This window comes from Passer domesticus, chromosome 9 (assembly GCF_036417665.1).
Source record: "Passer domesticus isolate bPasDom1 chromosome 9, bPasDom1.hap1, whole genome shotgun sequence".
NCBI classification, from domain to species: Eukaryota; Metazoa; Chordata; class Aves; order Passeriformes; family Passeridae; genus Passer; species Passer domesticus.
The window spans coordinates 11,597,802-11,610,068 of NC_087482.1; the positions used below are offsets into that span (position 1 = coordinate 11,597,802).

The 12,267-nt window shown below is 50.4% G+C and overlaps 1 protein-coding gene across 3 annotated transcripts; it reads left to right on the top strand.

The window, feature by feature from the left end:
* The first annotated feature begins 1,073 nt into the window (after positions 1-1,073).
* LOC135307634 (serine/threonine-protein kinase PAK 3-like) lies at positions 1,074-11,448 on the top strand. 3 transcript variants are annotated; one of them, XM_064432037.1, is made up of 8 exons: positions 1,074-1,517; positions 4,262-4,325; positions 5,143-6,541; positions 7,369-7,486; positions 8,321-8,420; positions 8,846-9,042; positions 9,369-9,503; positions 11,028-11,448. In XM_064432037.1, exons 4-8 carry the CDS (start codon positions 7,409-7,411, stop codon positions 11,070-11,072), a joined length of 555 nt encoding a protein of 184 aa, XP_064288107.1. In that variant the 5' UTR covers positions 1,074-1,517; positions 4,262-4,325; positions 5,143-6,541; positions 7,369-7,408; the 3' UTR covers positions 11,073-11,448. The 3 variants fall into 3 exon arrangements, with proteins under 3 accessions (XP_064288107.1, XP_064288106.1, XP_064288105.1); XM_064432036.1 differs by lacking the exon at positions 1,074-1,517 and having other exon boundaries at positions 3,583-4,325; XM_064432035.1 differs by lacking the exons at positions 1,074-1,517; positions 4,262-4,325; positions 5,143-6,541 and having other exon boundaries at positions 6,819-7,486.
* The last annotated feature ends 819 nt before the right edge of the window (positions 11,449-12,267 follow it).

Sequence of the window (12,267 nt, forward strand, 5' to 3'; positions counted from 1 at the left end):
AGGAATTGTTATTTTAGATTTGAGGGTTTCTTGTCTCCAGAGCAAGCGAGCAGTGCTTGCTTTGCTCTGTGTCTCTTGTTTTTGTAAGGTAAATGTTATTTTTTTCTGCTTTTTGCTTTTTGGCACTACTTTTATCTCTACTGGGTTGGGAACTAGAGGTAGATGTTACAGGAGCCAACTCCCCCACGCCGCTGGGGCGCTCGGGGGAAGGCAGGCACTTTAACTTCTAGGGAGAAGCTCTCGACTATACGCGAAGTGATTTAAAAACTATATTGATTTTGAACACAGCCAGCCGAACTGCTCCTGCAGTCAGCTGGAGGGTTATGCTTTTTTTACGGAAGGATAGGCTTTTCGCAGGGTTTGATGTGAATGATGGAGTTTCGGAAACCTGCGGGACAACTGGGGTGGGTGGTGCAGGCAGCACGGGCGCTTGTGTCGACTTTTGAGGCGGTCTCGTGGGCTCAGCACTATTCTAAGCAAGCTCTTGCACTGCAATTGGATCGGCAGGGAGCGGCGGGACAGGCGGGGGCGGCGGGCTCGGAGCGGGGTCGGCCCGCGCAGGCGCCGCCTGCACCGTTGCGAATTCAGTTGCCGGCTGGGATGCAGAGAAAGAAGACACGGAGGCAGCTCCTGCAGCTCCCGGGAACAGCAGCACAGCCGGGGAATCACTGTTGTTGATCGCGCTGCCTGGCAACACGGGCGGATCGGCGGGAGGCGGTTCCGGGTGCCGCGGCGCAGGCGCAGTCATCAGAGCCGGCGGAGCTGGCCCGGGCGGCTGCGGGGCCGCGGGCGGAGCCGGCTGAGGCGGAGCCGCGGGGTCCGGCGCCTCCCGCGGGGCTGGCTGAGGCGGAGCCGCGGGGTCCGGCGCCTCCCGCGGGGCTGGCTGAGGCGGAGCCGCGGGGTCCGGCGCCTCCCGCGGGGCTGGCTGAGGCGGAGCCGGATCCCCTCCTTCCCGGGGTGGGGGAAGCGGAGAATTCCGCGGCGAAGCGGGCGGGGCCGGCCCGGAAAGCGGCGGGTTCGGTTTTTCATCCCCCCCAAGAGAAGGAGCGGGGGGGAAGGTAGATCTGTTTGCTCCAAGGGAGCGGAGAAAAACTTTTGCTCAGCTGTGGGCAGTGCGGGGGGAATGCAAACTCGCGGTTCGTCTTCTTTGAGAGGCTCCTCTCGTGCCGAAGCTGGCGGGGACAGAACGCGACTGCGCTCCCGAGCCATGATGTCCCCCGCAGCCCGTCCCCATTTCAAGATAACACCATAAATCAGTACGTGCACTGCATGCATCATTGGGCATTGAACACGCTGGACTATTGTCCAGTCAAAAAGAGCGGCCATGAACTCCCAAAAACGTAAATCAAGGGAGTCTACGACATTTGTAATAAATCTATGAAATTTTGCCCATCTGAAGAACTCATAACACCGTCTCTCCAACATACATTGAGGAATTCTGTCCCTGCATCCCCATCTGCACCAGAGTTTAATAACTTTCTCCTCTGACGCAGTAAACGGAACCTGAGCTTCCGAAGGTACATTTTTCCAACTTTCCTCCCACCTTTTGCGAATGGCAGGATCTTCAGGAAGGGAAAAAATAACAGTACCTTTAGACAGTATCCTTGTGGATCCAGCTGTGCAGCTCTGCTGCTCTGCGGTCTCTGGACACAATCTCCAGGAAAGTCCAACAGGTTCTCCTGTTTGCCTTGGCTGTGAACTCTGCCCATCTTCAGGGTCTTGTTTCTTCAGCTCCAGGCTAGATTCCATGGTCACTCTTGGGGTGACCATCAGTTTCACACGTCCAGGGGTCACCAATTCTTGCTTAGACTGAGATCCCTGGTGCGAGGACACGAGGCTTGACTCCATTTTGATCAGAAGGCTGATTTATTATGTTATATATTATACTAAAATACTACATTACAACTATACTAAAAGAACAGAGAGAAAGGGATCAGAAGGCTACCAAGACAAGAATAGAATAGGAATCAATAACAAAAACCTGTGACTGCTCACAACCTTGGCACAGGTGGCTGTGATTGGTCACTGATTGAAAACAATCTACATGAACTAATGGAAGATGCACCCGTGGCATTCCACAGCAGCAGATAGCCATTGTTTACATTTCTTTCCTGAGGCTCTCAGCTCTTCAGAACAGGAAAAATCCTAGCAGAGGCTTTTTCCCTAAATTATCATGGCAACAAGACAGATATTGTGGATCTCTACAGAGGCCAGTGTTGTGCTTGGGGGCAGCCAGACAGCACTTTGAGGCGTTCCTTTTGCCTTTGAGGGCAGCTGGGAGTGGGTGGGCTTTGCCTGAGCTTCCCTGTGCAGTGAAGACAAAAGCAGGGATTGTTTTGCAAGCAGCAGAAGGCTGCAACCCAGCCAATGCCTCCGTGAAGGTGTGTGTGCTAGTCTGGCCAAACTGATGAGAACATTTGGCTTCCTAGGTTCCCTTTAGACTCCTGACATGTCACCAGCCATTGGAGACAAAATACTTCCCAGAACTTGATTGTCTGTGGGGCTGGTTTAATGCTGGTGTTGTTTTTATGACTGTTAGTACTTCTACTGTTCCTTCTACAGTTTGGGTTTGATAAGAATTCTACATTTTGGTTAGCCTGACCTTCTGGATGAGAACATCAAATGATAGCACAAATAAGAGAGGAAGAGGTCTTTTCAATGTGCCCTAAAAGTTAAAATGTTACATTGTTAGAACAATCCCGAGGTATCAGATAGGAAGAGTTGTTTTCAAAGTGCCCCAAAAGAAGAAAACCACCACACTTTTTTTGACAATCCCTGTTTGATATTTTAGTTGTATGCCTAGGAAGATGCATCAAAGAGACACATCCATGTGGCATTTCCAGATAGAAGTGCCCTGCAGGCAATTCTCGGGAGGAAGCCTGCAGCCCCTCTGCTGCATGTTCCTGCAGTACCAGGCACTTTGTCACTGCTAATGCCCAGCTGATAAACACTCTTGGAATACTAAGCATTGGCCTCAATCCCTGCACAGATTCCTGCACTTGAGGAAAGCACACCAAGGCCTTGGTGACTCTGCAGTAGAGCTGAGTTGCTTCTTACAACTAGTAAGGGCTGCCAGTGCAGTGCTGTCAGGGACTGACGGGTCAGGCACAGAGCAGAGCCCAGTTTACTCAGTGTCTGCCATCAGCTGTTGGGACAAAAGGTGGATTGATTGACTCCTCCGTGGGTCTGAAGAGAAAGACAACCATGTTCTGTCTTGAGTGGGGTCAATAGCTTGTAACAGAGCTGGGTGTGCCTCTGGCTTCTTGACAGTGGCTGTCAGTGGCCGTTCGTAGGCTTTGCCAAGCTTTTTGTCATACCTGCCCTGCCACTGACAGCTGCTGTGCCTGCAGGGGCTGGAGCCTTCCTCAGCTGTGGGGTTGCAGCTGCCGCCCCGTTGCTGCAGCTTTGCCTGGGCTGGTGAGAGGATCAGCATCTCCTTTGTGCAGGTGTCTGTGTCACGGCAGCGCCTGAGGAGCGGCGCTGTCCTTGTGACCCATCTGGGCTGTGCCCTTTGGGAAGATGGGGCACGTGGGTGCTGTTCAAGGGGCCAAGTCGAGTGCCCGTGGCTGCTGCAGCCCAGGCTGAAGACCAGCACTTGTAGTTCTTCACTAAATGAGGAATGGGCAAAGTGGTCTTCAGAACTTAGCCTGCTCCTAAATGAAAAGTGTTCTAATTCTTAGAGTCATTGTTCTTGGATGTAGCATGAGCTGCTGTTCTCTGCAAATGTCAAGGCATTCTTTAGGCAAACTGCTGAGAGGAAGGGAACATCCCCTCCTCTCCTGGAATTCACTTTGCAATATTCTTTCTGCTCTGCAAAAAGCAGATGTTGATAAAAATTCATCCCAGATCCCAGGGTGCACTGAATCTTTGGAAGTATGTAATCTTGTGCTGAATCTCCCAAGAGAGTGTTTCTTCCCAAGAAAATGAAGGCTCCTGATTTTTCAGCCCTCCTTCCCATTTGTAGATGACAGCCGCTTGCCTTGGTGCCTGTTTGTCTTCTGATTTCTGTCTGCTCTGATGGTTTTTCCATAGGCTTAGTTTCCCCTCAAGGCAACCCTGCAAAGGAGTGTGGGAGAATCAGACTCTGTGCAGAGCTGCCTGTTTTGCTGGGGCTGCTGTTGTTGTTGTTCTTGTTGATGTTATCGTTAGCCAAAAGACCACAAATTGCTCAGAGCCCCAGAGAGTGGAGCTGGGTTTCAGATCTCCTGCAAGCTCAATCTCTCTGTTTTGAACTTTGCTTCTTGCATTTTGTTTCTTTCAGGGTGTGTGGTGAGTGTGGAAGATCCAGAAAAGAAGTACACTGGATGGGAACATCTTGGCAGTGGGTGAGTGCAGCCACACTTATTTCTACAGAACCACAGGCCAGGAATTTTGGTGGTGCAATAGCATGTGGGAAGTCAGGCAAGCTGCAAGCATTTTCAGAGCCTGGCTCCAGATTGTCCCTGTCTCACTACTGAGGCAGTACAAGGCATCATCAAAGATGACTGGATGCTGACAATGTCTTGGCTGCCTCAAGGAGCAGGACCTGGAAGCCCTCCTGTCCCTCCAAGATGGGGCACCAGTTTGCCTATTTTCCCAGGAGACATGGTTTTGTATGATTCAAAGTAATATGGCCACACTCACGAAGGAAGGAAAAGCTGAGAGAGCAGGTTTTGTGTGTTGTTTCCCACCAGACAGCTGTCAGATAACAGCTCTCAGTAGCATTTCTTAGTAGTATTTTTCTGGAAACAATATTCAGTGGTCAGGAAAATAAGAAAGGCTGTGTGGCATTGCCTGAGTTTGGCAGGTAGGATGAAAAGAGAGCAGTGAGAAGGCCCAGCAGCACTGTGTGTTTCATTGCCTGGAAAGGCACGTCACAGGCAGAGATACAAGAAGAAAAAGGCAAAGAAAACCCCCCCACATGCATAAGTTAGTGTGTGTATTGGAGAATTCAAGCAGCCCTTTTTCTTCCTGTGGGAGCCAGCTTTTCTCTTGGACACTCTGCATGGCAGAGGGCTGCTGGGCTGCTGTGCCCTTGGCTGAAGAGTAGACAAAGCCCAGTGTTTTAGAGACACTGCAGGCAGCACAGAGCTCCTGCCTGGGCTGCCTTTTGCTCCTCAGCACTGAACAACGTCTCTGTTCTTGCCACTGTTCTGATTCTAGGGGCTTTGGAGCTGTTTATAAGGCCTTCGACACTGCCACAGGAAAAGCGGTGAGTGCCCGTGCAGATCTTGCAGCTCTTGAGTGCTTTCCCTGTGATGTGATCTGTGGCCAGAGCTTTGGGCCGCCTGTCTTTGCTGCAGAGGCTGTTCTGCAGAAGCAGTCTGTCTAGAGGCAGGCTGCAAAATGCATTTGGGACAGACTTTGTCCTTCCTACCTACCTGAATGAATGCAAGGATGGCCGTGGTGTCTTTCAGAGGACACGCTAGCTTGGACTTACTGGATAAATGTGCATAGATTAGCTGATGGCAAGAGCCATCATTCCAGCCCAATTCCTCTTAAGCCCAGGATCAGACACAGATATTTTGTTTTCTATCAGGTGATTCAGTTGGAAAATACAATGCAAGCCCTTCAGAAAGAGAGATCTTGTCTGGGGCACAGTTTTGCCTTTCAGTCCTAGGGAACCTAGTTCACATACACACACACCTACACACACACACACACACAGAGACACGTGCACAGATGAATGAGAAGAAGTTGATGAAGAGCCTTAAATAATACAACCTTGTGTTGATCCTGTGTTCCACTAGAGAGATGCTCTCTGTTCTGAACAGGCATGGTGGTGTCTTGGAGAGTCTTGCTGCTCTTTGGGGCTAGAAGTTCCAAGTCCTGAATTCTCCTTTTTGACTCTCAGGAAATACATTCCATCTTCCTTAATAGTAAGGAATTAGAGAAGGTAGTTCCTTATCCAGCTGCAGAGCTGTGCTCAGGAACTGCACTTGGAGGGAGGTCTCGGAGGCGTCCAAAAGCCCCAAGCCCTGTACTTAGAACCTGGGGCACATCCATAGTGTACCACAGAAAGGGGTATTCATTTTTAAACCCATTCAATAATTTCAAGTCTAAAGATTGTTCTTCAAAGTTGCAAAAGCCAAACTGAAGAAGTGAGGATGTGCTGGGATTGTAACTTTACCTTGAGTCGCTTTGCAGTTCTTTTTTGACAGCATTTTCCCCATCATGTTTTATGTGTTTACTCTGGCACACAATTGAATTGGCAGCCATCTCTTCACAGGAGAAAAATTACTTTTGGCTTCCAAAGCGTGTGTAAATGATAATAGTAGTGCTAAATAAAGTCTGTTTGAGAAGCCTGCAGGTGCAGAGGGTGGTGTTAGCGCTTTGTGGTTGATGGTTTAGAGTCCCTTTTTTCCGAGGTGACAAGGCATCCAGGCCCATGAGTGCCAGAGAAAGAGGCTCTGGTCATGTCTGTCCCTAAGAGCTTTTGAATGTCATTGTAGGTGGCTGTAAAGGAACTTTATCTCCAGCACCATGGCTGTGAGGGAGTATTAAAAGAAATCCTGCTCATAAGAGAAAATAAGAACGCCAATATTGTCAGCTACTTAGAAAGGTAAGTAGTTCTGGTGATTTTTTGGGAACGTTCATTTCCATACTTGCAAGGCAAAGATTTAAAAGCTCTTTAGCCACTGGCAGAAAATGGATCTTTCAATGAACATCAATCCACTCCTGCACCAGGCATGGGAGGAGTTTGCATTCTGTCCCCATGAATGCTTCCTGACATAAACAGCTTGAAGATTGCTCTCAGAAACCTGGCTCTCTTACTAAGCCAGCAGCCTGTATGTTCACTTGCTGCATGTGGTTTTGCTGGTTTGGGGCATGATTTTTTCTAAATGTTGGAGGAGAAAACATGCCAGAGGTTATGCACCTTGTGCTGTTCCCACTATTTTCCATAGCCTTGCATGCCAAAAGACTAGGCTAGGAGACACATAATTTGCCAGGTCTGAAATTGTTTTCCTGTTTGTGACTGTCCTTTCTGCAAGGTTTTCCAAAGGGTGTTGGCAGTGCTGCACAACCACTTGCCTTTAGTAAAAGCTGTGAAAACTGTGTCTCCTTGCTGCTGGAGGGAATGGTGCAATTTGTGTCTGAAGATGATGAAGCAGCTGCTGGGATGTGTCCACTTCCAGATTTATCTTTTTCCTCACTGAACCTCCTTTTCCCACTGCTTGCCACCTAAGCCGTCTCCTTTTCCATGGATGTGCCTTCCTCCTTTAGGTGGCACAGATGGCAGGCACTGGCTAGCCTAGGTGGAGTGTGTCTTCATTTGATTCCATCTTCATTTACCAGTGACCTGGAAACAAAACTCAGCTGTAGTCTTTTCTTCCCCACAGCAATTTAGCTGTGCACGTTCAGCTCCACGCTGTTGCTTTCCTCTTGCAGCTACCTTGTGGATGAGGCTGTCCTGCTGGTGTTGGAATATATGGATGGAGGCTCCTTAGCTGATGTGGTCACCGTGAGAAGGATGGCTGTAGGACACATAGCAACAGTGTGTCGGGAGGTAAGGGGTCCTGCTTGTGCTTGGGATGGCTTGGACAAGGCTAGTCCTTTGAAAGCACTGCAAAGTGAGTGATTCCATGTTCAGAGCTTTCTTTCTGTGTTGCTCTTCTGCTTCAGAGAAGAAAGAGCATCTGGACTGAACTGCCTGCCAGTGTCCCTGCCCTTCCTGTACTCTGTTCTTCACTCTTATCCACCATCATTGAACTCTCTGTCTCTTTTTCCTTTTTATTTTCTGTTCTGCACTTTGCCTCCCCAAGCCTTTGCCCAGAGCCTTTCTGCACTGCCTTCTTTGCCTGTAAGTGCAAAGGTGCTGCTGTGAGAGTTTTAAACCAGAGGCCAAGCCAAAGAGAGACTCATCTGTCACAGGTCTCCACTCCAAAGGATGGCACGGCACCCAGCATGGTGCTTGCTGCTGCAAACTGACAAAAGAGCTACTTCCAAGTCTGCTGTTGAGGCAGCCATAGAACCCTTGTCCTCCAGTCTCCAGCCCGACAGTGATCCCCTAGGTATCCAAGGCAGGTACGTTTTCCTCTTTTGGCAAACCATTGTTTGTCGTCCGGACGTGGAGAGCGCATCCGCTGCAGCAGCGCTCATTCTGACTGGCTTTGCAGGGAACAGTCTGGAGCAACGACTGACTGATGCTTCCCCCTCCAAAGCTAATATGCCTTCCCTTGGAAAGATCCTGCTCTCCTAGTGCTGCAGCAGCAAGCTCTTCCTCTTGCCAGAACTCACTGCTCCTTGGAGATCTGAGAATCTTCAGGAGCAGCCTCCTTTTGCATGTGATGAAATCAGATCAGGGTAACTTTTGGCCTCCTGTTTCTTTTTCCCCTGGCAGTGCCTGCAAGGCCTGGCTTTCCTTCATGCCAAGCAGGTGATCCACAGAGACATCAAAAGTGACAACATCCTTCTGGGCCGGGATGGCTCCGTCAGGCTGGGTGGGTATTCCTGCTGAGGCGCAGCGCTGCGGGGAGGCGGTGTGGGGCTGCTTTGGAGAGGTGCCGGGTGCCAGCAGTGGCTGCTGAGAGTGCAGGGAGCGCTGTGCAAGCCCAGGCTGCAGCTGGAAGGTGCTGAGTGGTCTAGAGAGCAACCAGGTATCCAGAGTAACTTTGGTTTGTGGGTGTTCCTTCCAAAGGGAGAGAGTTACAGTGTAAACGTTCAGGGCAATGAGGAAAAGCCAAGGTTTTGTGGGAATCCTGGGCGGGTTGTTACCTGTACAATTGCCCATGTCCTTGGCTGCAGCCCTGAGGAAGGAGAGCCCAGCTGCTTTTCCAGCTCCATTAAGCACTGCGTTCTGGGACTGAGAGTGAGAAGCCCTTTTCCTTGGTTTCCTACTTGAAGCAGTGTTTGTTTTCCTCCTCAGCTGATTTTGGCCTCTGTGCTGTGCTCAGCCCTGAGCACAGGAAACGGAGGTCGATGGTCGGGACCACTTACTGGATGGCACCCGAGGTGGTGAGAAGAGAGCCTTACGGCCCCAAAGTGGACACCTGGTCCCTTGGGATTGTGGGAATAGAAATGGCCACAGGAGAGGCTCCTTATATGCAGGAGACCAGTGTCAAGGTAAGGTGGAAATGTGCTCAGATAGTCGTGTCATTCTGCTCTCAGTCCATTAGAGAAAATCCCATTCCCACAGCATGAAGTGCTTCCAGCAAGGGCCACTTCAAAAAAGGTCTCTGGGGCTCACATCAGCCGTCAAGGCAAGACCTGGTGCTGGAATAGCTGGGGCTGCACTGGGGCCTTTTTTCCTTTGGGAGAGAAGGCTCATCTCTAAGCATCTGCTGGGCAAGAAATTGCCACTGCAGAGTGGAGTTTTAAAGATGGGGTCTAGGTGAGCCCTGAAGGATATGGAAGAATCACATAGAGTCTCATGTTTCCTTTTGCCTCAGGCCAGCTACCTGATAGGCAAGCAAGGGGTTCCAAATCTGCACCAGCTCAGGCTACCCCCTGGCTTGTGTGAATTTCTGGGCTGCTGCCTGCAGATGGATGTGGACAGGCAAGGCTCTGCCAAGGAACTTCTGCAGGTACAAGGCAAAGCGGCTGCGGGCCAAACAGCTGTTCCCTGCCAGGGTTTGCTCCTTGGCCAAACTCCAGGGAATCAGATGGGCCCCCCACAGAGTAATCTCCACTCTGGGTGCTTTTCAAATGAAAACCAAGCAGGATCTTGACTGCTTGAGGTTAGAAGGGCCCAGTGAAGGTCATCTAGCCCAGAACTCCAGCCACTGGCAAGGACATCTTCAAGTAGATCAGGTTGTTCAGAGGGCCATCCAAGCGGAGCTTGAATGTTGCTGGGCTTGGGGCTCCTCCCAGCTCTCTGGGCAGCCTGTGCCAGTGTTCCAGCACTCTCCTCACAAACAGTTTCCTCCTCAGAGCCAATCTGAATTGAGTGTCTTTTAGCTTAAAGCCGTTCCCCCTTGTCCTCTTGCAATTGGCCCTGCTAAAAGAAATGTCCCCAACTTTCCTAGAAGTCCCTGAAAATATTGAAAAGTCTCCTTGGGGCTTGCTCTTCTCCAGGATAAACAGGCACAAGGCTCCCAGCCCTTCCTCAGAGGAGAGCTCCCACCTTCTGGTCATTTCTGTGTCCCTCTTTTGCTCTCAGGTGCTGTATTCAGGTTTGCCTGGTAGCAAAGGAACTGAAGTATTGCAATGCTGGGGATGGGGCTTGAGGAACACAATGAAAGCAGTCCCTGCCAAGCGGTTTTAGATTGGTCTGTGGGAATGGGGGAGCTGGGGTGGAGCTCACTGTGAGCATCCGAGAGCACCCAGCTTGTCCCGCCTGGCCCACCCTTGGAGGTTTCTGCCAGCCAAACAGGCACAGCTGTGCAGGATTTGTGCCAGCCCCATGTGCTGCCTTGCCCCATCAAGTAGATGAGAATGGCTGTGGCTTTGCTGCCAGTTTTGGTGGCAGACAAGGAGCTGGTGACCAGGCCACTTCCTTGGCTGTGCCTGCTGTGAAGGAAGATGCCAGCCAGCACAGGAGGGAGTGGGGTGTGCTGAGGCAGACACTGCTCTTCCTGCAAACCAGAGCTGAGCACATCTGCACCCTGATGCTTGTGTCCTTGCTCCTGGCTTGCTGCTGAAAACCTGCATGTCCAGCTTTCCTGAGATCAACATGTGGGATCAACATTTTTCAGAGCTCTTGGGAGTCTCTTGAGGAATGCCTTATACCCCACATCTCTCTTGGACACTCAAAGAGCCCATGTCTGTAGAAAAGAGGAGCTTGAATAAGTCTGTTGACTTTCCTGAAAGGAATAAATCCTTAGGACAGCAAGCAGCAATCCCACAGTGATAGCAGGACAAAAATCCCAGCAAGTGACGACACCATGAGGAATGGACTAGTGCAGTTCTGGGCCGTGTTTGCCTGTGACAGCAGCATGCTGGACATGAAGGCAGACGTGCTGCTGGTGCCCTCAGTCCCATGTCTGTGTATATCTGGGTGCTGGAGGAATCCAGCTCAACCCTGTTAGGAACTCAGTTTGGAAAAATGGTTCCTTTTTCCTTTGTCTCTTTTAATTTGGTTTCTTTTGTTTCTTTTTCCCTTTGGGCAGCATCCATTTCTGCAATCAGCGGAGCCTCTCTTAAGCCTCTTCTGACAGCCTGATTGCTGCCATCCCTGCAGCAAGGGAATGCAAGAAGCAAAGGAGATGACAAGGTGTGAGAGTCTGTCCGAAACTTCCCTCATTTTTTGCCTCTCGATCGTCATGAAAGCCAAGACCACCGGGGAAAGGGAAAGATCCTGTTCTGAAAATCCAGGTCTGTCTGGTCCACCAAGCCAGATTATTGCCTACGGGTGTGTTTGCTCAACTCATGGAACACTGCACCCAAGAAGGGGCAGTGTGCTCTCCTTCGCCTGCATCACCTAGCAACGCTAGTGCTGGAATTTCTCCACCCTTCTGACTTGGCTGGACTTTCTCTCTGGAATGACCTTCCCGGAGGTCGCCACAAAAGGACCCTCCATTCACTGTACATCAACCACCGTGACAGATGGACTGAGATGGGAGAATGTTCTCCCCTCAAGGACTGAGACGTGCGACCCCTACCTGGAAAAGCTCCCCTCTTTTCCCAAAAGGACTAAGACTGAAATCCCCACCGTAGGGTGAGGGAAGGTATGCGTGGGGACCGGAGCAAGTTTTGCAAGCGACCACTGGACCGAGAAGACAATGGTTCCTGCCTACGACATCTGCTGCTGATGACGCCTGTTCCTGATGGACTACTGATGGACTCCTTGTACCCTTTATCAATAGACTGTTTTGAAATGGGTCCCCTTCCCCCATTTCAAAAGGACTATAAAAAAGGTTAGACCTGACTGATACCTTTGAGATCTCCCCTGACGTGAGGACGACAGGCCTCTTCGTCAACCGGACTTCGAGGGACTTTGTCATCTGCACGTCTGGTAGCTATATACCTCCTTGCCCTCCCTCTCTTCTTTTGCTTTTCCTTACTCTTTTTCCTTTCTTCATTCCCCTTCTCTCTAACGCATCTTTGCTATGGCTATTTAATAAAAGTATATGTATTTTGATTTTACTGCAAATCCCCTTGTCGTGTCAGTTTTTGCACCCTGAGATCAGTGAAAAAGAACCTACACGAATCACGTCCTTAGGACGGATCGTGTCATAAATTGGATCTTGGGTCACGGATCTTGGGTTCTGGGGACGGAGGAGTCTGCAGGTTACGTGTAGTTTGTAACAGGGGAAGGACGTTTCACGGCAGCCGCACCTAAACCGTCAAGTTTCCCGAAAGGGGTTGAACTGATTTAGAAAGCAAGGGCTGTGATTCGAATTTCCCGCA

Bases quoted from the DNA above. Each gene is read 5' to 3' on its own strand.
- LOC135307634 (XM_064432037.1), top strand. From the start codon at position 7,409: ATGGATGGAGGCTCCTTAGCTGATGTGGTCACCGTGAGAAGGATGGCT. The intron at 8,421-8,845 runs GTGGGTATTCCT...TTTCCTCCTCAG, and splicing joins GGATGGCTCCGTCAGGCTGG to CTGATTTTGGCCTCTGTGCT. The intron at 9,043-9,368 runs GTAAGGTGGAAA...CTTTTGCCTCAG, and splicing joins TGCAGGAGACCAGTGTCAAG to GCCAGCTACCTGATAGGCAA.